This window comes from Scyliorhinus canicula, chromosome 6, assembly GCF_902713615.1.
Source record: "Scyliorhinus canicula chromosome 6, sScyCan1.1, whole genome shotgun sequence".
Taxonomy (NCBI): Eukaryota; Metazoa; Chordata; class Chondrichthyes; order Carcharhiniformes; family Scyliorhinidae; genus Scyliorhinus; species Scyliorhinus canicula.
In genome coordinates, this window is record NC_052151.1 from 35298527 (window position 1) to 35325594 (window position 27068).

Below are 27068 nucleotides of genomic sequence, written 5' to 3' on the forward strand. Positions count from 1 at the left end.
GGTACCTACAGTTGCGGACTTTGTCCGTAGACAGGTCCCATCCTTCCCACGCCTCCCGCCAATGGGATCCAAGACAGAATAGTCTCTAGGGGGGAAGGAGGGGAGGGTAGAGTCTCTGATATTTATAAGGTGCTCATGAAGGGGAAAGGGTCCCAGACGGAGGAACTGAAACTCAAATGGGAGGAGGAGCTAGGCGGGGAAATGGAGGACGGGCTGTGGGCAGAGGCCCTGAGTAGGGTAGATTCGACCACAACATGTGCCAGGCTCGGCCTGATTCAATTTAAGGTCGTTCACCAGACCCACATGACGGTGGCTCGGATGAGCAAATTCTTTGGGGTGGAGGACAAATGCACTAGGCGCGCAGGAGGACCAGCAAACCACGTACACATGTTTTGGACATGTCCGATGCTTAGGGGGTACTGGGAGGGATTTGCGGGGATCATGTCCCGGGTGCTAAAAACAAGGGTGGTGATGGGTCCAGGGGTGGCAATTTTGGGGGTTTTGGAGGACCTGGAAGTCCAGGGTGAGAAAGAGGCCGGTGTTTTGGCCTTTGCTTCCCTGATAGCCCGGCGACGAATATTATTGGCATGGAGGGACTCAAAACCCCCGAAGACTGAGTGGTGGCTTTCGGACATGTCGAGTTTTCTGGGGATGGAAAAAGTTAAGTGTGCCTTGAGGGGATCTGTCCAGGGGTTCGCCCGAAAGTGGCAACCATTCATTGATTTCTTTGCGGGAGAGTGAGCGTCAGCAGGAGGGGGGCCGGGGGGGTGGGGGGGGGGGGGGGGGGTGGAGTTAGAGTCGAGTAGGAGGGATAAATGGCGGGTAGTGCCGGTGGAAGAGGAGCGGGCTTGTGCAGTCCGTTGATATTTGCACATTTTTGCCTTTTTTGCTTTCTGTTGATGTCTGTGACTGTTTACAATGCCGAAAAACTATCTCAATAAAACTGTTTGTAATTGAGAAGGCTAATGGAATGCTCTCCTTTTATTACGAGAGGAATAGAACATAAAAGTAAGAATGTGATGCTTCAGTTATACAGGGTATTAGTGAGATCACTGGCAGAGCTCCCCCATGCCCCCACCAGCGGGATCAATAGCAGGCGGGCAGGGGGGGGGCGGGAATTCAGCAGGAGGCCCAGAAATTGGGTTTACCCTTGCATCAAATTACAGCGGGATCCTCTGATGCTGCCCACGTGAAGGATCAGGAATCCCACCGGAGGCCAGCATGAAACTGATTAGCATTCCACCAATGGGGTGCAGATGAAGACCTGGCTGGAATCTCCACCCACCCCCCCATCCCCGATTCTCCATGGGGCCAGCAGATAAACACGGCGAACCACAGCACATTTGGACCAATGTGACGCACAACAGTCAGGAGCTAACTGAAGAAGATCTGGGGCTGTCTTTGGAGTTCAGGACAGAAGCTGCCAGAAACCCTGCACACTTGAGTACCACAGCAGGGGAGATCCACCTTCTTTCTTTGACGGTGTGTCAGGGATATTGGGCACCTTTTCAATATGGCCGCGGACATGATGGCACCACCCAATCTGCCCCACCACGGAAGACAGTGCGAAACCCCCGGGTTCATAATTCCAGGGATGGAAGATATGGGCCAGGATTTTCCTCCCCCCTCCGTGGCGTGGGTTCGGTTGCGGGGGGGGGGGGGGGGGGGGCATCTCGCCAGTGGGCGGCGGCGGGATACTTGCAGTCCTGCCATTGGCAGTGGGGTTTCCCATTGGTGCACCCCTGGCCTCCAGCGGGACTGTAATATCCCGCTAGCGTGGACGGCCAGGAAATTCTACCCGCAGTGTGGTTTCCTGTCAGCCTCCGCAGCAGGAAACGCACCCGTCCCTGCCCCCGCCACAGGACTCAGTCCCGGATGGGAGAATTCTGCCCACATGTCGATTATTGCACAGTTTTAGTCTCCTTGTTTAAGGAAGGAAGTAAATACGTTGCAGGCAGTTCGGAGGAAGTTCACTGGATTGATACCTGGAATGAGCTGGCCGTCTTTAAACTATTTTGAATTTGACCAAGTGTGTTTTCTTTTAAATTTAGAAGTAATGAAAGAATTCTGAATTCTCCCTCTGTGTACCCGAACAGGCGCCGGAATGTGGCGACTAGGGGCTTTTCACAGCAACTTCATTGCAGTGTTAATGTAAGCCTGCGTGTGACAATAAAATGATTACTATTAGAATGTTGGGAAAAGTATGCTATTAAATACAACTATCTCAGTTACAGGAAGCAAAGATGCTGATGGAGGTATATATATTCCAAGTGGGAGGTGATTTTGTAGTTGGGTTCCTTGGGTCCGTCATTCTTTACAATTTTTATAAACGGCAATTTTAGAGAACTTAATTCTAATGTTTTCAATGATCTGAGACATGGTAAAATGGTAGATCTTGATGACGATAGTTCTGGACTCTGGGGATGGGGACACGAGCTGAAGTGTGACAAACGGAGTTCAACCATGGAGAAGTGCGATGCAATGGGGCAGACGTTTATCTCCCGCGGGCGGGATTTCCCATTCCCGTCAAGGTCAATGGGCGTTGGAACGGCCTGCTCCATTTTCCAGCCCCGGCTCCCACCACAACGGGACGGCAAGATTCCGCCCATGCATTTTGCAGGAACTCCGAGACCCCGAATACTATAAATGGCCCAGTTTGATCAAGTGCAGATGAGCCCAGGGTCCTTGGTGGCCACGTATACAAATCGGTAATTGTGGAATGGCAAGTTAATAAGGTAGTTAAAAATAACAGACTGGTTACTTGTGTTAAGAACGAGGGAAATCGAGGATAAAGGCAAAGTGACCATTTTGGAACTCTATAAAACACCGGTCACGCCTCAGATGGAGTTTTACGGACAATTCTGGGGCATCACACTTCAGGAGAAATGAACAAAGGGTACGGAGGTGGTATACCAGGATGTTACTGGGATCACTTCAGTTAGGCAGAGAGGATTGGGAATGTTCGGAACATTCTCGTTCCACCAGAGATGGTGAAGAGGTGACCCATAAAGGTTTTCCAGATGGTGAGAGGTTTTGCTCAGGTTTTGCCCAGAGGGCATAGATTTAAGGTGGTGGACTTGGAGGAGATGTGAGGAAAAGTTTCTTCACCCAGAGGGTGGTGGGAATCTGGAACTCGCTGCCTGAAAGGGCGGTCGAGGCTGGCACCCTCTATTTAGATGAGACCTTGAAATGCGGTAACATACAAGGCCAGGGGCCAAATGTTGGAAAATGGGATTAGAATGCTTGATGGCCAGCGCAGACGCAATGGGCCAAAGGGCCTCTTTCCGTGCTATAAAATTCCTGACTCTAGATAGAGAAAAACTAGATCCTTTAGCGAGAGATTAACCGGAGGTCACCGATGGGAAAACCACTGGAAAAGGATCTAGAAGGAAGACGAGGAGATATCTTTTAACTCAGGTGGTGGTTGTGATCTGGAGCCCACTGTTCAACAAGGTGGTGGAAGCTGATCCCGTGAAGACTTTGAAGAGGGATGTGGACGGGTTGCCTGAAGACGAGGAACTTGCAGTGTTAGGAACAAAGAGCGGGTGTGTGGGATTAAGCATGACTACTTTTTCAAAGAACCAACATAGTCACCAGGGGAGAAAGGCCTCCTTTCTAAATTGTATTACAAAGATAATAAAAACCTTTGTTTCATGAAAATTTTGAAAAGGAGCATGAGCAAATAAAAATTAATGCCTGACATACATATTTTGAATGATCACGGAGATCTTTAGTGGGTTCAAAGCCATGTCCCTTCACCGCATGTCACCAGTTTTTCATGAAATAAAGGTTTTTATTATCTTTGTAAGACTTAGAAACATGTCACCAGTTGCTGCTTCGCTGACCCTGCTTTGCCTCCCGGCCAGGTGTACCTGTTGAAATTCTCATTCTCCAATTCATAATTTGAAAGCCCCATTTCCACCCTTCTAATCGACAGATTCTCTGGGTAGGGGGCCGCCCACATGACGGGCAATCCGGCATTGTCAGATAGTAGAAATGTCACATTTAAATCATTAACCTGAGTTCCTGTTTGTCCACAGATTGACATTTTTGAAGACTCAGTCCGTGGTATAGACATTATCAAATGGATGGAAGGTTACCTGACTAATGTAAGTGCAGAAAATACACTGGTACTTTATTAGAATGCTCGATCTTAACATGGCTGTTAAAGAGGTGACAGTAAGGCGCGCGATTAGGGGTAGTTATTGTCGATGCAGACTCGACGGGCCGAAGGGCCTTTTCTGCGCTGTATGCCTCTGTGACTCCTCGCTCCAGAAACTTTCCAGATGAACAAAAGCTTTGAGTGGGCAGGGGCTGCAGGAAATAGCAGCTTGAGTTGTAACCGTTCAGACTGGAATCTGCTTGAATTATGTTGCAAATCAATGGAATTAAAGTAACGAAGCCCAAGAATGGCACCCCGTGGGGCAGGTCTGTGGGCACATCACTGGTTAACCATTTGTAACAGACCTCTCCTGGGTTAAACAGCATTGTGCCAGTTTACAAACCAGCAGCCAAGCAGTTGGGTGTGAAGTTGTAGCAATGTATCGCGATCTGCCTGATGGCAATCCTGAACAGATTCCTAACCCCAGAAACTGTTGGGGGGATTTTTTTGGTCTAAATATGTTTCATATAGATTACCTTCTCACACAAACTGACCCAGAAAATATGAGTTTAATTAATATTTTCACATGTTTTTCCTCTCCGGCTAACGGAGGTTACCTCTTTGCTGAGGTACAATTCCAGAACAAATTAACACCTCCGTCAAACTAGCAGGTGAAGGAAGTTTTGAAACAAACATTTTTACATTAATATCGCTGCATAAATTCAAGGTGATATAGCCTGGGTGTGCTATTTTCTGGTGGTGTACCGATAGGTGAGGAAGGGGGTTGCTACACGGCCGGAAGATAATTCAGTTACTTTCACCCCCCCGACCTGGTGTAAAGCAGCGTTGGCAATATTGCCTCGAAGTTAAAAGATTATCGGGGAGGAATTTTCTGCCCCTTCCCGTCAGTGGGATCATCCTGTGCAGTTGACAGCAAGCCCCTCCCCCCAGGGTGGCAGATGGTGCAAACAGCGGCAAACCCCATTGACAGAGGCGGGACCAGAAGATCGAGCCATTGGCCAATGGCGGGCTGCCTTTGCAATGGTTTCATGATCCGTTCTAGGTTTTGAGCACACAATGCTACTGACACTCCAGTACGAAAAAGAGGGCACTGCATCTGTGCCATTTTGCTGATGAGGGTGCAAAGCCAGGCCCCATCTGCCCTCCTAGGTGGATGCGAATGGTGCCAGGATATTGCTTCAAAGAATGGGGAACGAGGGCGAAGATTTTCCATAATTTGTCAGAATGTCAGGCTCTGACCGAAAACACACAAAGAAACATGCATGGAACATGGAAGCAGGAGAAGGCCTTTCAGCCCTTCGAGCCTGCTCTGCCCTTCAGCATGATCATAGCTGACCATCAAGTTCAATACCCTGATCCCCCCCCCCCCCCCCCCCACCCATATCCCTTTAGCCCCAAGAGCTAAATCTCATTCCTTCTTGAAATTTCACAACGTTTTCACCTCAATTACTTTCTGTGGCAGTGAATTCCACAGATTCACCACTCTCTGGGTGAAGAAATTTCTCCTCTCATCAATCCTAAAAGTTTACCCTTATAACCATTCCTTATTTATTTATTTATTTATTAAAAAATATTTCTTTATTCTCCCCCTTTTTCACATTTTCTCCCAAATTTACACCCACCAACAATAAACAATTATCGGTAGCAAATATGTCAACCCCCATATAAATAACAACGATCCCATCCTCCCACCAAACGTTAGCCCGCATGTTCACACAGACAAATAACAAAAAGGAATCAGGAATTACCCATAGTCACCATCAACACACACCGCCCCCTCCAACTAATGTTCGATGTTATCCAGTTCTTACCCCGAGAAAGTCGACGAGCGGCTGCCACAGGTAATCCCACTCCACCCGATCAAAAACCTTCTCTGCATCCATCGCTACCACCACCTCCATCTCCACTCCTTCTGAGCTGGTGCGTTAACATTCTGCTTGCCGTTTCCCCGTACTCATAAATCGCCCCTCCCTTGCCTTCCTCAACTGTTCCACCGCTTTCCCTGTGGTCATCAGCCCAAACTCCACCTGTAACCTCCGCCGCTCCCTCAGTAGCCCCTCGTGCGGGGCCTCCAAGTATCACCTGTCCACCTGGAGTATCTCTTCAACTAACTTATCCCTCTCAGCCCGTTCCGCCTTTTCTCTCTGGGCCCGTATTGAGATTAATTCCCCTCTGACCACTGCCTTCCAGGCTTTCCAAACCGTTGCTGCAGAGACCTCCCCCGTATCATTTGTTTCCATGAAGTTTTGGATGGAGTTGTTCACCCGCCCACGGATCGCTTTGTTCGCCAACAACCCCACATCCAGCCTCCATAGTGGGCGTTGTCTCTCCACACTAACCCGTAGATCCACCCAGTGCGGGGCATGATCCGTCACTGCGATTGCAGAGTACTCAGTATCCACCACACCCGGTATTAGAGCCCTGCTCAGAACAGAAAAGTCGATGCGAGAGTATACCTTGTGGACATGGGAGAAAAAAGAAAACTCCTTCGTCCTTGGCCGTGCAAACCTCCATGGGTCTACTCCCCCCGATCTGTTCCATAAACCCCTTCAATTCCTTTGCCGCGACTGGTCCCTCCCTGTCCTGGATTTTGACTGGTCCAATTCTGGATCAATGACTGTATTAAAATCTCCTCCCATAATCAGGTTATGTGACTCTAAGTCTCAGATCTTACCTAACGCCTGCCTCATATATTCCACATCGTCCCAATTCAGAGCATATACGTTCACGAGTACCACCCGCACCCCCTCCAGCTTCCCACTCACCATTATATACCTACCCCCCATGTCGGACACAATTCTCCCTGCCTCGAATGCCACTCGTTTATTGATCAAGATCGCTACCCCCCTGGTCTTTGAGTCCAGCCCCGAGTGGAATACTTGGCCAACCCACCCCTTTCTCAATCTAGTCTGGTCTATAGCCTTTAGGTGTGTCTCTTGTAGCATTGCCACATCTGCCTTCAGCCCCCTCGTACCAGCCTCCCCGGACAGGCGCCGGAATGTGGCGACTAGGGGCTTTGCACAGTAACTTAATTGAAGCCATTAAAAACAGCCCCAAAAACCACCCCACCTCTCACCAGCTCTCGACAAAGTTAACTTTAACCATCAAAACAGCCCTTTATTACAAATAACACTACTTATACAACCCAGCACAACAAATCGCCACCAGAGTACTCTCCAAGGCTTCAGTGTCCTTTAGTTCACCTCCAGACTTTTTTCTTTAATAAAAGTCCATACTTTGTCTGGTGTTTCGAAGTAAAAATCCTGTTCCTCATGTGTGACCCACAGACGGGCTGGGTACAACATCCCGAACTTCACCCCCTTCTTAAAGAGGGCCGTTTTGCCCGATTGAACCCAGCTCGCCTCTTGGCCAAATCCGCGCCCGGGTCCTGATAAATGCGCAACTCACAATTCTCCCACCTCCTGCTCCGTTCCTTCTTGGCCCACCGCAGAACGTGTTCCTTGTCCAGGAATCGCTGCAAACGTACAACTATCGCCCTCGGCGGCTCGTTCACTCGGGGCTTCTTCACGAGGGCTCTGTGCCCTCTATCCACTTCCAGAGGCCGAGGTAACGCCTCAGCCCCCATCAACATCTCCAGCATGTCCATCACATAAGCCCTCGCATCCGATCCCTCACTGCCTTCAGGGAGGCCGACAATTCTCAGATTCTGCCTCCTGGACCTGTTCTCCAGGTCCTCCAGCTTCTCCTGCATTCTTTTCTGGCGGTCGTTCATCATCTCCACCTTGGTCTCCAGCACGGTTATGTATTCCTCGTGCTCCTTTTTCCCCACCTCCTGGATCACTTGTCCGTGGGCCTCTTGATTCTGCACAACTTGATCAATCGAAGCCTTGATCGGGTCCAGCGTGTCCTTCTACAGCTTGGCGAAGCAATCTTCAAAAAACTTCACCCGGCTGCTTCATCGACCACTGTGCCGTCTCCCCACGGCGCTGCTTCTCCGCCATGCTGTCCCGCGTTGCCATCTCTGCTCGCGTCTGCCTTGTAGGAGGATTTCTCCTTACTGTCTCACTCTTCACCGATTTATCCCATAAAGTCTGGAAAAAACCGGGGGAAAAGGTCCAAAAGTCCGTCACAGGTGGGAACTATAAAATGTGCGACCCACTCTTCCATGGCCGCCACCGGAAGTCCTTATAACCATTCCTTCTCCTCAGACTATGACCCCTAGTTCTGGACTCCCCTCCATCGGGAACATTCTTTCTGAATCTACCCTGTCTCATCCTGTTTAGAAATGTATACGTTTCTATGAGATCCCCGCTCACTCTGCTGAACTCCAATGAATATAATCCTAACCGATTTAGCCTCTCCTGATATGATGGTCCCACCATCCCAGGAATCAGCCTGATAAACCTTTGCTGTACTTCCTCCATAGCAAGAACATTGTTCTTCAGTTAAGACACCAAAACTGCACACAATACTCCAGGTGTGGCCTCACCACTGCCCTAAACAATTGCAGTAAAACATCTCTAATCATATATTTAAATCCTCTCGCTATGAGGGCTAACACACCATTTGCCTTCTTTACTGCCTGCTGTACCTGAGCACTTACTTTCGCCGACTGATGCACAAGGACACCAAGGTCTCGCTGAGTATCCATCTCTCTCAATTTACACCCATTTAAATAATAATCTGCCTTCCTATTTTTGCTACCAAAGTGAATAGCCTCCCATTTATCCACATTATACTGCACTTGCCCACTCACTCAGCCTGTCCAAATCCCGCTGAAGCATCTCCGCTTCCATTTATTCCATTTTGCTTCCTGTCTGTTGACCAGCTTTCTAACCATCTCAAGACACTACCCGCAATCCCATGCACTTTAACTTTACATAGGAATCTGCAATGATACCTTGTCAAAGGGTATTGTACTGTTCAAATCCATTAAGACCTTGTTGAGAGCCTTCTGAAAGTCTAAATAAACCACATCTACTGTGTCGGTTCTGTGTGTATCTCTCAAGTTGCAGAGACGAGTTTTCAGGCCACATTTTCTGGCACTCTTGACAGAAAACATGGGTTTATGCCGTCAGTCTGGTGGCGTGGGCCTGATGCCGGCTGTCAGAGAATGAGGACCATCTTTAGAGGGCACTCCAATCAGAACTGACCTTAACTTCCCACCCCTGCCAACACAAGGATATCGAGGACTCCCCCCTCCAAACAGCAGAATTCTCGGGGGTCTCACCCCACCACCACTGCACAATTATCAGAGACTCCCGCCCTCCCGGGGCTATGGTGACCGTGGCGCCTCTGGCAGGAACCCCCGACTTCCTAAAGCTGCCGTGCACCTCCCGTCAGCAAGGTTGGAACATTCAGTAAGGGGGAATCGTGTGGTGTGTTGGCATTTAATATGTAAATCAGGGGTGGGCAAACTACGGCCCGCGGGCCGCATGCGGCCCGCCAAAGGTATTTCTTGCGGCCCACCAAGTCATTAAAAAAAAAAAAAAAAAAATTTTTTTAAAAAAATTTTTTTTTTTTTTTTTTTAATTTTTTTTTAAAAGTTAATGGGTGGGGGGGGCTGTTGGGTTACTTACTGGTATAGGGTGGATACGTTGACTTGAGTAGGGTGATCATTGCTTGGCACAACGTCGAGGGCCGAAGGGCCTGTTCTGTGCTGTACTGTTCTATGTTCTATATGAGGCGCCCAGAATCATAACCGGGTGAAGTAATTATTTTACTTAATATACTATGCGGCCCTTTGTGAATTGTGAATTTCTGAATGCGGCCCTTGCATGGAAAAGTTTGCCCACCCCTGATGTAATGTATTTAAATGAGAATCCGTTTCCCGTCCTTGGTGGTTGGAACCTCTCCATGTCACCAGTGAGGGACAGGGGGAATCGGGAAACTATTGGGTGCGATTCAACGCCCTCATCGCGCCCAACTTGGTGTCAGGACGTAGCCGTTGAATCTCACGAGTGGCTCAAAATACCTCGCGAGGCTTGGCGAAATGTGAAAACCCAGCAGAGGTAAATCCATTGACAGCTATGACAGCCCCAATGGATTTTAACAGTTCCAGTACATTTTGATAGTTCTTTGACAGCTTGACAGTTCTTTGACAGTTCCAATAGGTTTATTCGCTTTTTATACTTTACTTTTAACAAACCCAAAGGGTGCCTCATGTCTCCCAAAATGTGTCCCGGAACCATATCCTTACCCTGGCTATCCACCTTCAGGTCAGCTGTTACCTGGTCTAATTGTGCACGTTGGGTTTCACAACACCGAAATCTCACCTCAGCGGAGGCAGCTGATGATGTAAGTGGCCAGCTGGGTGTGTAACGACGCCTGACTCCATTCCCGCCTGCGAAACTGGAAACGTGCCAAATATGCCAAGTGCCAGCGCCTCCATCTTTTAATTTTTAAATTTAGAGTACCCATTCATGTTTTCCCACTAAGGGCAATTTAGTGTGGCCAATCCACCTACCCTGCACATGTTTGGTTGTGGGAGCGAAACTTATAGCACAAGCGGATAGCACTGCGGCTTCACAGCGCCAGGGTCCCAGGTTCGATTCCCCGGCTTGGGTCACTGTCTGTGCGGAGTCCGCACGTTCTCCCCGTGACTGTGTGGGTTTCCTCCAGGTGCTCCGGGTTCCTCCCACAGTCCAAAGACGTGCAGGTTAGGTGGATTGGCCAAGCTAAATTGCCCTTAGTGACCAAAAGGGTTAGGAGGGGTTATTGGGTTACGGGGATAGGGTGGAAGTGAGGGCTTAAGTGGGTCGGAGCAGAACTGATGGGCTGAATGGCCTCCTTCTGCACTGTATGTTCTATGTGTCTTTGTTTTTTCATGAAATACTGCTGAAGATTAGTTACCATTATGAAGCAAAGTTCCGCAAAACTTCAGGAAGATAAATGACTGGATAAACTGTCGATGTTTTGGTACCAAATTTAACAGCGATGTCCCCTTATCATTTTATCTTGTTTCCTGTCCGGTCGCCAGCCACATCGACAGGCTGCCAATCAGCCGTAGGACATTGCAGCGGCAGTAGAATGAATGGCCTCCTCAGGAGGGGCAAGATTGGCCTTGGGGCCGTAGGCAATTGTAGCACAGGGATAACCAAGTCACAATCGGCAGACGGCAGAGTTCCTAACACCATTTCACTGCTGTGACTACTCTGTCCAGAGCAGCACAGTGGTTAGCACCATTGCTTCACAGCTCCAGGGTCCCAGGTTTGATTCCCGGCTTGGGGTCACTGTCTGTGCGGAGTCTGCACGTTCTCCCTGTGTCTGCGTAGGTTTCCTCCGGGTGCTCCGGTTTCCTCCCACAAGTCCCGAAAGACGTGCTGTTAGGTAATTTGGACATTCTGAATTCTCCCTCGGTGTACCCGAACAGGCGGCTGAATGTGGCGACGAGGGGATTTTCGCAGTAACTTCATTGCAGTGTTAATGTGAGCCTACTTGGGACAATAAAGATTATTATTATTATAAACCCAGCCAGTTACTGTAACATTTCAGTTGGAATCCCCAATTGTGTTATGGGCAGTCTGAGTTAAATATGTTAATGAGCTCTCCCGCCTCCACATGCTGGGACAGTCAAACACCTCAAAACCTGCTTCCTGAACAGTGGCATCCGGCAAGGTAGGCTGAGGCCAAATTTTTCATTTTGAAACTTCATTTGGGTTTGGGGTTGCAGTGTTAACCGTGAGTATCTTTTATGCCTACCGGAGAGTATAGATGGGAACAGCACCTCCCTCAGTACTGCACTGAAATGCAGGTCTTTTTAAAAAATTATTTTATGGGATAGGGCCTCGCTGGCTAGACCAACATTTATTGCTCATCCCTAGTTGCCCCATGAGCAGGCGGTGGTGAGCTGCCTTCTTGAGCCGCTGCAATCTCTCGGCGTAAGCCCACCCACAGTCAGGATGACTTGGTGAGGAACCCCCAGATGGTGGAGCTCTCAGGTATCTGCTGCTCTTGTCCTTCTAGATGGTAGTGGTCAAGGGTTTGGAAGCTGCTGTCTCAAGATCCTTGGTGAGTTCCTGCAGTGCATCCTATAGATGGTACACACGGCCGTGGCTGTTGGTTGATGGTGGAAGGATTGAATGTGTGTGGATGGGGTGCCAATCAAGCGGGCTATTTTATCCTGGATGGTGTTAAGCTTCTTGAGTGTTGTTGGAGCTGTGCTCATTCAAGCAAGTGGGGAATATTCCATCGCACTCCTGACTTGGGCCTTGTAGATGGTGGACAGCCTTTGGGGAGTCAGGAGGTGAGTTACTCTGGCCTCTGACCTGCCCAGACTGTGGCCGGGATTCACCGATATTGCGGCCAAGTGTTGACGTCGGCGTCAAAGCCGGAGCAAGCGACGCCACCGTTAATGGGCCTTCAGGCCCAGTAATTCTGTTCTATGGGGGCTAGAATGTCACCGGAGTGCTGTGCTGTAGAATCGGAGGCCCGGCATCGGAACGCGCGCCCCCCCCCCCCCCCCCCCCCCCCCCCCCCCCCCCCCCCCCCCCCCGCTGTGGGATCGGAGAATCCTGGCCTATGTGTTCACGTCTCTACGTCTCTGGGCCATGGGCCTCCGCCCCATAGACTTATGACTCAGAGACAGGAGTACTAATAACTACACAGTATTCATATTCTATTGTCAGTTTGGCATGTATTATAAAAAAAAGATTTACAATAAAGAGTTGTAATAATGGGCATCATCGGTTTGAATTGTTCCTTCTGAACCTCTCAATAATCTGGCAGCTTCAGTCCCACTCTGAACAATCCTTCATTGTTCAAAATAAAGATAGAAAATTGCTCGGGAGAGCAGCCTCTTGAAATAAAATATAATCAGATTGTGACAGCTCATGTAACCTGCTTTCCTCTCAGAATAACATCATTAACATATAGAGCAATAGAACAATGACAAAGGAGTTACTGTTGTTCTCGTTTTGCTTACAGAGGGAGGTGATGATTGTGATAGCGATCAGTCCAAAATATCAACAGGATATCGAGGGAACTAAATTGCAGGAGCAAAAGGACGATCATAGCTTGCACACAAAATACATCCACAGAATGGTGAGCAAATGGACTGTGACACCCTAATGTACAATCGATTGTTTGAATAATTGTTCAATCAGTACTCTGGCCTAAACTAGCCCATTTGTACTAAGGTCTTCGAAGGTGAAGCAGAGACCTTCAGTTAGCACCATGCGTAGCAATGCAGTATATAAAGAAAATCCACAGTAGTCATCCACGTCCCAGACCTGAGACCTAGTCTACAAACCTTGGACTTCAGATATAGAGAACAAGTGACTCCTTTGGCAAAAGCTGGATAGACTGAGGTTTTGAAATGTGCCCTCACTCTCCCACTCTTTTTAATGTTTTTCCTTTTCCTCACAGCTATGACTGCCACAATATGGCTCTTTCTGTACTATTCCTCTGGTGGCTATTGTCATGATGTGGTTTCCTATGTATTGTTGCTAGGGGTGTCCCACAAGGATTGTCACTCTGGGTGTATCCTGCGGGATATTGTTACACAGGGATTGTCACTCTGGGTGTATCCTGCAGGATAGTGTTACACAGGGATTGTCACTGTGGGTGTATCCTGCGGGATAGTGTTACACAGGGATTGTCACTCTGGGTGTATCCTGCAGGATAGTGTTACACAGGGATTGTCACTGTGGGTTTATCCTGTGGGATAGTGTTACACAGGGATTGTCACTGTGGGTTTATCCTGCGGGATAGTGTTACACAGGGATTGTCACTCTGGGTGTATCCAGTGGGATAGTGTTACACAGGGATTGTCACTCTGGGTGTATCCTGCGGGATAGTGTTACACAGGGATTGTCACTGTGGGTGTATCCTGCGGGATAGTGTTATACAGGGATTGTCACTCTGGGTGTATCCTGCGGGATAGTGTTACATAGGGATTGTCACTGTGGGTGTATCCTGCGGGATAGTGTTACACAGGGATTGTCACTGTGGGTGTATCCTGCGGGATAGTGATACACAGGGATTGTCACTGTGGGTGTATCCTGCGGGATAGAGTTACACAGGGATTGTCACTGTGGGTGTATCCTGCGGGATAGTGTTACACAGGGATTGTCACTGTGGGTGTATCCTGCGGGATAGTGTTACACAGGGATTGTCACTGTGGGTGTATCCTGCGGGATAGTGTTACACAGGGATTGTCACTCTGGGTGTATCCTGCGGGATAGTGTTACACAGGGATTGTCACTGTGGGTGTATCCTGCGGGATAGTGTTACACAGGGATTGTCACTGTGGGTGTATCCTGCGGGATATTGTTACACAGGGATTGTCACTGTGGGTTTATCCTGCGGGATAGTGTTACACAGGGATTGTCACTCTGGGTTTATCCTGTGGGATAGTGTTACACAGGGATTGTCACTGGGTGTATCCTGCGGGATAGTGTTACACAGGGATTGTCACTGTGGGTGTATCCTGCGGGATAGTGTTACACAGGGATTGTCACTGTGGGTTTATCCTGCGGGATAGAGTTACACAGGGATTGTCACTGTGGGTGTATCCTGCGGGATAGTGTTACACAGGGATTGTCACTCTGGGTGTATCCTGCGGGATAGTGTTACACAGGGATTGTCACTCTGGGTGTATCCTGCGGGATAGTGATACACAGGGATTGTCACTCTGGGTGTCTCCTGCGGGATATTGTTACACAGGGATTGTCACTCTGGGTTTATCCTGTGGGATAGTGTTACACAGGGATTGTCACTCTGGGTGTATCCTGCGGGATAGTGATACACAGGGATTGTAACTCTGGGTGTCTCCTGCGGGATATTGTTACACAGGGATTGTCACTGTGGGTGTATCCTGCAGGATATTTTTACACAGGGATTGTCACTGTGGGTGTATCCTGCGGGATAGTGTTACACAGGGATTGCCACTCTCGGTGTATCCTGCGGGATAGTGTTACACAGGGATTGTCACTCTGGGTGTATCCTGCAGGATAGTGTTACACAGGGATTGTCACTCTGGGTTTATCCTGCAGGATAGTGTTACACAGGGATTGTCACTCTGGGTGTATCCTGCAGGATAGTGTTACACAGGGATTGTCACTCTGGGTTTATCCTGCAGGATAGTGTTACACAGGGATTGTCACTCTGGGTGTCTCCTGCGGGATATTGTTACACAGGGATTGTCACTCTGGGTTTATCCTGTGGGATAGTGTTACACAGGGATTGTCACTGTGGGTGTATCCTGCGGGATAGTGTTACACAGGGATTGTCACTGTGGGTGTATCCTGCGGGATAGTGTTATACAGGGATTGTCACTCTGGGTGTATCCTGCGGGATAGTGTTACACAGGGATTGTCACTGTGGGTGTATCCTGCGGGATATTGTTACACAGGGATTGTCACTGTGGGTGTATCCTGCGGGATAGTGTTACACAGGGATTGTCACTGTGGGTGTATCCTGCGGGATAGTGTTACACAGGGATTGTCACTCTGGGTTTATCCTGCAGGATATTGTTACACAGGGATTGTCACTCTGGGTGTATCCTGCGGGATAGGGTTACACAGGGATTGTCACTGTGGGTGTATCCTGCGGGATAGTATTACACAGGGATTGTCACTCTGGGTGTATCCTGCGGGATAGTGTTATACAGGGATTGTCACTGTGGGTGTGTCCTGCGGGATAGTGTTACACAGGGATTGTCACTCTGGGGGTATCCTGCGGGATAGTGTTACACAGGAATTGTCACTCTGGGTGAATCCTGCGGGATATTGTTACACAGGGATTGTCACTCTGGGTGTCTCCTGCGGGATATTGTTACACAGGGATTGTCACTCTGGGTGTCTCCTGCGGGATATTGTTACACAGGGATTGTCAGTCTGGGTGTATCCTGCGGGATAGTGTTACACAGGGATTGTAACTGTGGGTGTATCCAGCGGGATAGTGTTACACAGGGATTGTCACTGTGGGTGTGTCCTGCAGGATAGTGTTACACAGGGATTGTCACTGTGGGTGTGTCCTGCAGGATATTGTTACACAGGGATTGTCACTGTGGGTGTATCCTGCGGGATAGTGTTACACAGGGATTGTCACTGTGGGTGTATCCTGCGGGATAGTGTTATACAGGGATTGTCACTGTGGGTATATCCTGCGGGATAGTGTTACACAGGGATTGTCACTCTGGGTGTATCCTGTGGGATAGTGTTACACAGGGATTGTCACTCTGGGTGTGTCCTGCGGGATAGTGATACACAGGGATTGTCACTGTGGGTGTATCCTGCGGGATAGTGTTACACAGGGATTGTCACTGTGGGTGTATCCTGCGGGATAGTGTTACACAGGGATTGTCACTCTGGGTGTATCCTGCGTGATAAGTGTTACACAGGGATTGCCACTCTGGGTGTATCCTGCGGGATAGTGTTACACAGGGATTGTCACTCTGGGTTTATCCTGCGGGATAGTGTTACACAGGGATTGTCACTCTGGGTTTATCCTGCGGGATAGTGTTACACAGGGATTGTCACTGTGGGTGTATCCTGCGGGATAGTGATACACAGGGATTGTCACTCTGGGTGTCTCCTGCAGGATATTGTTACACAGGGATTGTCACTGTGGGTGTATCCTGCGGGATAGTGTTACACAGGGATTGTCACTCTGGGTGTATCCTGCGGGATAGTGTTACACAGGGATTGTCAGTCTGGGTGAATCCTGCGGGATATTGTTACACAGGGATTGTCACTCTGGGTTTATCCTGCAGGATAGTGTTACACAGGGATTGTCACTCTGGGTGTATCCTGCAGGATAGTGTTACACAGGGATTGTCACTCTGGGTTTATCCTGCGGGATAGTGTTACACAGGGATTGTCACTGTGGGTGTATCCTGCGGGATAGTGATACACAGGGATTGTCACTCTGGGTGTCTCCTGCAGGATATTGTTACACAGGGATTGTCACTGTGGGTTTATCCTGCGGGATAGTGTTACACAGGGATTGTCAGTCTGGGTGAATCCTGCGGGATATTGTTACACAGGGATTGTCACTCTGGGTTTATCCTGCGGGATAGTGTTACACAGGGATTGTCACTGTGGGTGTATCCTGCGGGATAGTGTTACACAGGGATTGTCACTCTGGGTGTATCCTGCGGGATAGTGTTACACAGGGATTGTCACTCTGGGTGTCTCCTGCGGGATAGTGTTACACAGGGATTGTCATTCTGGGTGTATCCTGCGGGATAGTGTTACACAGGGATTGTCACACTGGGTGTATCCTGCGGGATAGAGTTACACAGGGATTGTCACTCTGGGTGTATCCTGCGGGATAGTGTTACACAGGGATTGTAACTCTGGGTGTATCCTGCGGGATATTGTTACACAGGGATTGTCACTCTGGGTTTATCCTGCGGGATAGTGTTACACAGGGATTGTAACTGTGGGTGTATCCAGCGGGATAGTGTTACACAGGGATTGTCACTGTGGGTGTGTCCTGCAGGATAGTGTTACACAGGGATTGTCACTGTGGGTGTGTCCTGCAGGATATTGTTACACAGGGATTGTCACTGTGGGTGTATCCTGCGGGATAGTGTTACACAGGGATTGTCACTGTGGGTGTATCCTGCGGGATAGTGTTATACAGGGATTGTCACTGTGGGTATATCCTGCGGGATAGTGTTACACAGGGATTGTCACTCTGGGTGTATCCTGTGGGATAGTGTTACACAGGGATTGTCACTCTGGGTGTGTCCTGCGGGATAGTGATACACAGGGATTGTCACTGTGGGTGTATCCTGCGGGATAGTGTTACACAGGGATTGTCACTGTGGGTGTATCCTGCGGGATAGTGTTACACAGGGATTGTCACTCTGGGTGTATCCTGCGGGATAGTGTTACACAGGGATTGTCACTGTGGGTGTATCCTGCGGGATAGTGTTACACAGGGATTGTCACTGTGGGTGTATCCTGCGGGATAGTGTTACACAGGGATTGTCACTGTGGGTGTATCCTGCAGGATAGTGTTACACAGGGATTGTCACTGTGGGTGTATCCTGCGGGATAGTGTTACACAGGGATTGTCAGTCTGGGTGTATCCTGCAGGATAGTGTTACACAGGGATTGTCACTGTGGGTATATCCTGCGGGATAGTGTTACACAGGGATTGTCACTCTGGGTGTATCCTGCGGGATAGTGGTTAAACCGGGCCGCCGCTTTGCCACCTCCGCACTCCAGTCCTGATATATCCGCACCGTCGAATTCTCCCATTTGCTGCTTTTCTCCCTCTTGGCCCACCTCAGCACTTTCTCCCGATCACAGAAACGCTGGAATCGCACCAGCACCGCCCGCGGGGGCTCGTTCGCCCTAGGCCGCCTAGCCATGACCCGATATGCTTCTTCCAGCTCCAGGGGCGATGGACCGGCCCCCTCTCCCATCAGGGAGCTCAGCATCTCCGCTACATATTTCGGGAGATCAGGCCCCTCCAGGCCTTCTGCTAGGCCCAGGATCCTCAAGTTCTTCCGCCTCATTCGAGTGTCCAGCTCCTCAAAGCGGCTCTGCCATTTCAGGTGGAGTGCCTCGTGCACCTCCACCTTTCCCACGAGGACCGTGGCCTCCTCCTCCCTTGCAGTCATCTCCTGCTGCAGCTCTCTTATCGACGCCTCTTGGGTCGCCTGGGCCCCCATCAGCCTTGTGGTCGTCGCGTTCATAGACTCTAAGAGTTCCACTTTCAGCTCCGTAAAACACCGGAGGAGAGCGGCCTGCTGCTCCTCCGCCCATTTTCTCCAATCTTCTAGTGCGCCACCGGCCGCCATTTTGGTCCTCTTCCCCCGCTTTTTCCGGGGAGCTGCTGCCGCTTTTTTTGTCGCCCCACTCCGAGTACCGACCATAAAGTTGGTCTCACTCTCCTCAGGGAGCCTTCCCCCACCGGGATTCGTCTTTACAGTACCGTCGGGGCCCTCCAATCGGCCCTTAAACACCTTTGTCGCAGGAGCTGCCAAATGTGCGACTTAGCTGGTCATAGCCGCAACCGGCCCTTCTTCTCCTGCGGGATAGTGTTACACAGGGATTGTCACTCTGGGTGTATCCTGCGGGATAGTGTTACACAGGGATTGTCACTCTGGGTGTATCCTGCGGGATAGTGTTACACAGGGATTGTCACTCTGGGTGTATCCTGTGGGATAGTGTTACACAGGGATTGTCACTCTGGGTGTATCCTGCGGGATAGTGTTACACAGGGATTGTCACTCTGGGTGTATCCTGCGGGATAGTGTTACACAGGGATTGTCACTCTGGGTGTATCCTGTGGGATAGTGTTACACAGGGATTGTCACTCTGGGTGTATCCTGCGGGATAGTGATACACAGGGATTGTCACTCTGGGTGTATCCTGCGGGATAGTGTTACACAGGGATTGTCACTGTGGGTGTATCCTGCGGGATAGTGTTACACAGGGATTGTCACTCTGGGTGTGTCCTGCAGGATAGTGTTACACAGGGATTGTCACTCTGGGTGTGTCCTGCAGGATAGTGTTACACAGGGATTGTAACTGTGGGTGTATCCTGCAGGATAGTGTTACACAGGGATTGTAACTGTGGGTGTATCCTGCGGGATAGTGTTACACAGGGATTGTCACTGTGGGTGTATCCTGCGGGATAGTGTTACACAGGGATTGTCACTGTGGGTGTCTCCTGCGGGATAGTGTTACACAGGGATTGTCACTCTGGGTTTATCCTGTGGGATAGTGTTACACAGGGATTGTCACTGTGGGTGTATCCTGCGGGATAGTGTTACACAGGGATTGTCACTGTGGGTGTATCCTTCGGGATAGTGTTACACAGGGATTGTCACTGGGTGTATCCTGCGGGATAGTGTTACACAGTGATTGTCACTCTGGGTGTATCCTGCGGGATAGTGTTATACAGGGATTGTCACTGTGGGTGTGTCCTGCAGGATATTGTTACACAGGGATTGTCACTGTGGGTTTATCCTGCGGGATAGTGTTACACAGGGATTGTCACTGTGGGTTTATCCTGCGGGATATTGTTACACAGGGATTGTCACTCTGGGTGTATCCTGCGGGATAGTGTTACACAGGGATTGTCACTGGGTTTATCCTGTGGGATAGTGTTATACAGGGATTGTCACTCTGGGTGTATCCTGCAGGATAGTGTTACACAGGGATTGTCACTGTGGGTGTATCCTGCGGGATAGTGTTACACAGGGATTGTCACTCTGGGTGTATCCTGCGGGATAGTGTTACACAGGGATTGTCACTGTGGGTGTATCCTGCAGGATAGTGTTACACAGGGATTGTCACTCTGGGTGTATCCTGCGGGATAGAGTTACACAGGGATTGCCACTCTCGGTGAATCCTGCGGGATAGTGTTACACAGGGATTGTCACTGTGGGTGTATCCTGCGGGATATTGTTACACCGGGATTGTCACTGTGGGTGAATCCTGCGGGATAGTGTTACACAGGGATTGTCACTGTGGGTGTATCCTGCGGGATATTGTTACACAGGGATTGTCACTCTGGGTTTATCCTGCGGGATAGTGTTACACAGGGATTGTCACTGTGGGTTTATCCTGCGGGATAGTGTTATACAGGGATTGTCACTCTGGGTGAATCCTGCGGGATAGTGTTATACAGGGATTGTCACTCTGGGTGTATCCTGCGGGATAGTGTTACACAGGGATTGTCACTCTGGGTGTATCCTGCGGGATAGTGTTACACAGGGATTGCCACTCTCGGTGAATCCTGCGGGATAGTGTTACACAGGGATTGTCACTCTGGGTGTATCCTGCGGGAAGGTGTTACACAGGGATTGTCACTGTGGGTGTATCCTGCGGGATAGTGTTACACAGGGATTGTCACTCTGGGTGTATCCAGTGGGATAGTGTTACACAGGGATTGTCACTGTGGGTGTATCCTGCGGGATAGTGTTACACAGGGATTGTCACTGTGGGTGTATCCTGCGGGATAGTGATACACAGGGATTGTCACTGTGGGTGTATCCTGCGGGATAGTGTTACACAGGGATTGTCACTGTGGGTGTGTCCTGCGGGATAGTGTTATACAGGGATTGTCACTGGGTTTATCCTGCGGGATAGTGTTACACAGGGATTGCCACTCTCGGTGAATCCTGCGGGATAGTGTTACACAGGGATTGACACTCTCGGTGAATCCTGCGGGATAGTGTTACACAGGGATTGTCAGTCTGGGTGAATCCTGCGGGATAGTGTTATACAGGGATTGTCACTCGGATGATCCTGGGTCACTACGTGCTACCTTTTTTTCAGTTTTGCGATATAAGTCGACTCAAAATTGCGCAATTGAACTGCCATCTCCGACCGTACCTTGTTTCCACATGTGTAAACCTCCTGACCAGGATTACATTTAGCTATTAGGAACAAAAACCCTGCCTAATTAATTGTACCCTTTGTAGCCTGGAATAAGAGCATAATTTCTACTGGAGGCAATCCAGAACGGATCGGGAATCGAACCTGCAGTCTTCCTATAAGCCTCTGGGAACTGGCGCTCACCTTAATCTCAATTACAGTATTCCGTCAGGGAAGAGAGGAGTGACTGGTTCACTACCCATTGCTTGATCTTGTATTTAATTACCTGCCTCCAGGCATCATTAGACACAGTGCTGCGAACAAAAAGCAAAACATGAACTCTCTTTGTTTAAAACTTCATATCGGTTTGTTTCTTCTGTATATTTCCTTGTTTTTGCTGTGCACGTTTCCTCTGTATCACTTGGTTTTCGAACAGCTCAATCTCCATTCTCCATAGCAGATTCGGATATTGTGAAGAAAGCTTCTCCTGGTGTGGCAACACAAATGCTTCATCTAACACGTTGTTGGTGAAGACATTGGGCAGAAAGGACACGGTTTTGTGCTTTGCTCATTTTTGAGGGAACTAGTTCTATGTTGATTTTGAAACGGGAATATACATTTTGGATAATATCGCACATTTGGATTGAGAAGTCCAGTAGTTTCCAGCTGTGGTCACCGGTGAAAGGGTAGGTGGGGATGTGGGCCTAGGCTATTTCAGAGGGATGGCGCAGACCCGATGGGCCGAACGGCCTCCTTCTGCACTGCAGAGATTCTATGCTCCATGTGACAATTGTATGAGACACTGGACGGAAAGCCTTATGGAAATGAATGAATTTGTTGTTAAGGAGGTTTGCCATGAGCCTTCTGATACAGTGACAATTAAGCGGCAACTGATGATCACTTTTTGATTATTCTGGGCTTTCCAGAGCACGTAATAAAAATGTTTCAAATGGTATGAAAGGCCACTATGAGCCCCCCCGTGAGATTCCTTTCTCATTTTTGAAATTCATTAAAATCCCCTTCCGTGTGGCTCTGGAACATCAACAGTGTCACTGTCTTGCGCTGTAACCTACTGATCAGTCTCGCAGGACAGATCCCAGATACCTCCATGATCCTGACAGCAAATCATCACTGCATTCGGTGGAAGTGAGCGCTTAAGTGGGTCGGTGTAGACCTGATGGGCCGAATGGCCTCCTTCGGCACTGTATGTTCTATGTCTATGTTCCCCTCTTCCTACTCGGGTGTTGATGTGAATGCCTCCCTACCCATCACTAAGCAACACAGCATCAGTTGTCTTGCGCCACTGTCTGTGCAGAACGCTTCATTCATTTTCTACAATCCAAGTCCTTGTCCCAGCATGTTGGGTTTGAAACCAAGTCAGTATGGATTTTCCTCCAAACCACAAGAACACTTTTATGAGTTTCAATCTCAACTTGCAACCCATTTTAAAACTATGGAAGAACAGTTGAAAGATATTTTGGTTTTGTCGATGAATGTAAGCCAGTGTGTACAATTCATCTCCTTAATGGTTCTCCTCAGCTCATCATGTCCTACAAACTCTACACCAGTAATACTTTGAAGGCCCCCTGCATTTGCCTCCGCTTCCCTTTTGCAATGACCTTTGCAAACATCAGGGTGCTCCTTATGTGATGCAGAATCTGGCTTTAATTTGTTTATGACTTCAACTGTAAAATGAGGAAACCATTGATCACGTTGGTTCAGCTCTCTCAGCAGCTAAGCCATCAACTGCAAGTTCCCCTCCAAGTCACACACAATCCTGATTTGGAACAGTATCATGATGGGCCGAAGGGCCTCTTTTCGTGCTGTAAAACTCAATGGACGGAGTTTTACCAGACTTCGTCCGAGTATCAGGTTCCGACTGAAAACAGCCGTCTATCTGTCCAGGTGCACAGCCAAGTTCCAGTCTTCACAATCATCCGGGAAATCTAGAGGCGTGGTTACACCGTCAGTCTGCTGGGATAGGGCCTGGTCGAGCCAGTAAGGCCAGCTCCAAAGGGATCAGGGTGCCATTTGTAAAGGTGGTGCTGATCAACTCTGAAATTAAAATACCCCCAGCCACCCCCACGGACACAGCGACCACCTCCCAGGCATGAGGGTGGTCCCTCCACCACCACCACACAAGTACCGGGGCTCTCTTCCTCCACCCTCCCACACCACCTTAGCGGTATCGCAGGCACTCACAATAACAGCACCCTCACAGCCATTGCCAAACCCCTTCACAGGCAAGTTCACCCCTGCTTCACAAGTAACACCCCCCCCCCCACCCCCCCCACCCCCCCATCCTGTCCTTCACAGGCAAGTCTCCCCTTTCATAGCCAAGTCCCCCGCCTCTTCACAGGCAAATTCACTGCTCCCACCCGTCCCACCTTCAAAGGCATGTCCCTCCCTCACCGGCAGTTCCCCCTCCCCCACTTCACAGGCAAGTCTCCCTCTTCACAGGCATTGGCACTCCCCACTCCCCCTCACCACACAGGCTCCACCCCTGGCTCTGGCCCATGGAACAGGTTAATACTGCCAGGTTGACACTGCCAATCTGTGCCAGGGCAGTGCCAGAGCACCACCTGGCATATCCCAGTGGGATCCCCTCGACTGAATCCTATTATTATAAACCTGCTGTAAAGCTTGTTGACATGTCGTCACATTGGTGAGGTATGACCATTTGGTGAGGTATGACCATTTGGTGAGGTATGACCATTTGGTGAGGTATGACCATTTGGTGAGGTATGACCATTTGGTGAGGTATGACCATTTGGTGAGGTATGACCATTTGGTGAGGTATGACCATTTGGTGAGGTATGACCATTTGGTGAGGTATGACCATTTGGTGAGGTATGACCATTTGGTGAGGTATGACCATTTGGTGAGGTATGACCATTTGGTGAGGTATGAACATTCAGTGACAGGTTATCATTTAGCGAGGAGGCCCGTTAATCATATTTAAAAATTTTAAATATAGGGGAGTCTCGTTACGCCATCGAGGAGGGGCGAGGCAGATCTTGCAGACGAGAATCTCGTTTCCCAATTCTTGTGGGATCTTGCACCTGTGTCACTGTTTACCCTCGCGATGGACGCAGGCTCAGACTTCTGCCTAACAACTCTGTATTGCCGTTTCTGTGCTGTTGCTGGGTAAAAATCCTGGAACTCCCTCTCTAACAGCACTGTGGGTGTATCTACACCACCTGGACTGCAGCAGCACTGTGGGTGTATCTACACCACCTGGACTGCAGCAGCACTGTGGGTGTATCTGCACCACCTGGACTGCAGCAGCACTGTGGGTGTATCTACACCACCTGGTCTGTAGCAGTTAAAGAAGGCCGCCCACCACCTCATGGGTAATTCAGGGCGGGCAACAAATGCTGGCCTAGCTAGCGAAGCCCTCATCCATTAAAGATTTTGAGAGTACATCCAGATTAAATCTTCGATGCAAACCCAGTGTTTCCCTTGTGGTTAAACTGGCCTGATCACTTACAGCATAGATACCGTCAAACACCTCCACTGGCCAGTCGCGATTGTTTTTCATGAACACTTTTGCGCAAGAATGCTAAAAGTTGCCCTCTTAAAGCAGGTGAATGATTAGTGATGTGAGTTTTCCCATTGCCCATGACCCTCCAAGTCATTTTAACGTTTCTTTTCACCTGATGTGGACAACTGTTATTCTTTTATTCGGTGAGGAAAAATGATCATGCATAACGCCAGTTGCGAGAGTGGTTGTCCACCATATCTCGCTAGACTTGGAAACAGTTTTAATGTAAAATAGAATTAAGAGACTGACCATCTATTTACAAGGGATCTGTTGGTGATGGCCGATGTGTGGTGTGCGATAGATGGAGATACAGCTTTTAGTGCATTGAAGGGATGTGATTATCAAGGACAGCCCCCTGAATGTGCTTCACACGTGGCAGTGGGTTGTCCTCTGCAACGCCTCTGGTATCTGTTCACCTTGTTGATGTACTAGCTCCTTGTAGGGGACTTTGTCCCCAGTGCTCTCCATAAGGATCTGTCTCTCTGAGGCAAAGTTAGGCAGAATGTTGCATTGATCCTCGAGTCCGGGATCTCTGCACTCCTGGAATTCTGCCCTCTTGCACTTCCCTGGACGTACCCAGGTATCGACAGGTAGAGCAGCAGCGGACAATCTAGGTCACGGGGAATACATTGAAAGACCAGCCTTTCTGCATTAATGAGTGGTTCAAGATTGGCATGTTGTCAATCGCAAACAAACTGCATATTAAGAGAGTGCCATCTTATTTTTTTCAATGCATTTACGGGTTGTGAGCGTCGCTAGCTAGGTCAGTATTTCTTGCCCGTCCCTAGTTGCCCAGGAATGCCGATAGATTTCCAAGTAAGGATGGTGAGTGACTTGGATGGGAACTTCCAGGTGGTGGTTTTTCCAAGTATCTGCTGCCCTTGTCCATCGAGATGGTAGTGGTCTTGGGTTTGGAAGCTGCTGCTTAAGGAACCTTCGTGAGTTCCTGCAATGCATCTTGTAGATGGTAGACACAGCAGCTACTGTGCGTTGATGGAAAGGGGGGGAGCAATCAAGCGGGGCTGCTTTGCCCATGATGGTGTTGAGCTTCTTGAGTGTTGTTGGAGCTGCACTTATCCAGGCAAATGGAGAGTATTCCATTACACTCCTAACTTACGCCTTTTAGATGGTGGACAGGTTTTGGGGAGTCGGGAGGTGAATTACTCACCATAGGATCCCTCGCCTTTCACCTGTCTAGATTATGTCTTCAAAGGCGGCACAGTGGTTAGCACAGTTGTTTCACAGCACCAGGGACCTGGGTTCAATTCCGGCTTGGGTCACGGTCTGTACGGAGTCTGCTCATTCTCCCTGTGTCTGCGTGGGTTTCCTCCGGGTGCTCCGGTTTCCTCCCATAGTTCAAAGAAGTACAGGTTAGGTGGATTGGCCATGATAAATTGCAGGGATAGGGTGGAGGTGTGGTCTTAAGTAGGGTGTCTTTCCAAGGGCTGGTGCAGGCACGATAGGCTGAATGGTCTCCTTCTGCACTGTAAATTTGATTCTAAGTCTCTAGATTAGCCCTCGCTTCATAGTCTTATGACTCGGAGACAGGAGTACTTTCGCAGAACCAAGTCTGACAACTACGCATGATAGCACAGTAGTTAGCACTGTTGCTTCACAGCTATAGGGTCCCAGGTTCGATTCCCGACTTGGGTCACTATCTGTGCGGAGTCTGCACGTTCTCCCCGTGTCTGCGTGGGTTTCCTCCCACAAGTCCCAAAAGACGTGCTGTTAGGTGAATTGGACATTCTGAATTCTCTCTCTGTGAACCCGAACAGGCGGCGAAATGTGGCGACGGGGGGATTTTCACAATAGCTTCATTGCAGTGTTAATGTAAGCCTACTTGTGACTATAAAGATTATTAATACTACACGATGGATTTTATTGACCGCACCCACAGTGCTGTTAGGGAGGGAAACCAGGATTTTGAACTAGCGACAGTGAAGGAACAGTGTTCCAAGTCAGGATGGTGAGTGACTCGGAGGGGAATTTCCAGGTATCTGCTGCCTTTCTAGACGATAGTAATCATGGTTTCGGAAAGTATTCACCATGCCATTGGTGCAGGGAGCATACATATAATCATGTGTGGTAAATCTCTAACTACTTGCATTTTGAGGAATCCCACTGCTTGATAAAACTGCAGTGACGGTGTGGGGTG

At 49.3% G+C, this 27068-nt stretch overlaps 1 protein-coding gene across 1 annotated transcript in view; it reads left to right on the top strand.

Moving 5' to 3' along the window:
• traf3ip2a (TRAF3 interacting protein 2a) overlaps positions 1-27068 on the top strand; it is a 114104-nt gene that overhangs the window by 74650 nt on the left and 12386 nt on the right. Inside the window, exons 6-7 of the mRNA XM_038799146.1 lie at positions 4041-4109; positions 13010-13126. Of these exons, the coding sequence (XP_038655074.1) occupies positions 4041-4109; positions 13010-13126 (186 nt within the window). The remainder of the gene's footprint in view (positions 1-4040; positions 4110-13009; positions 13127-27068) is intronic.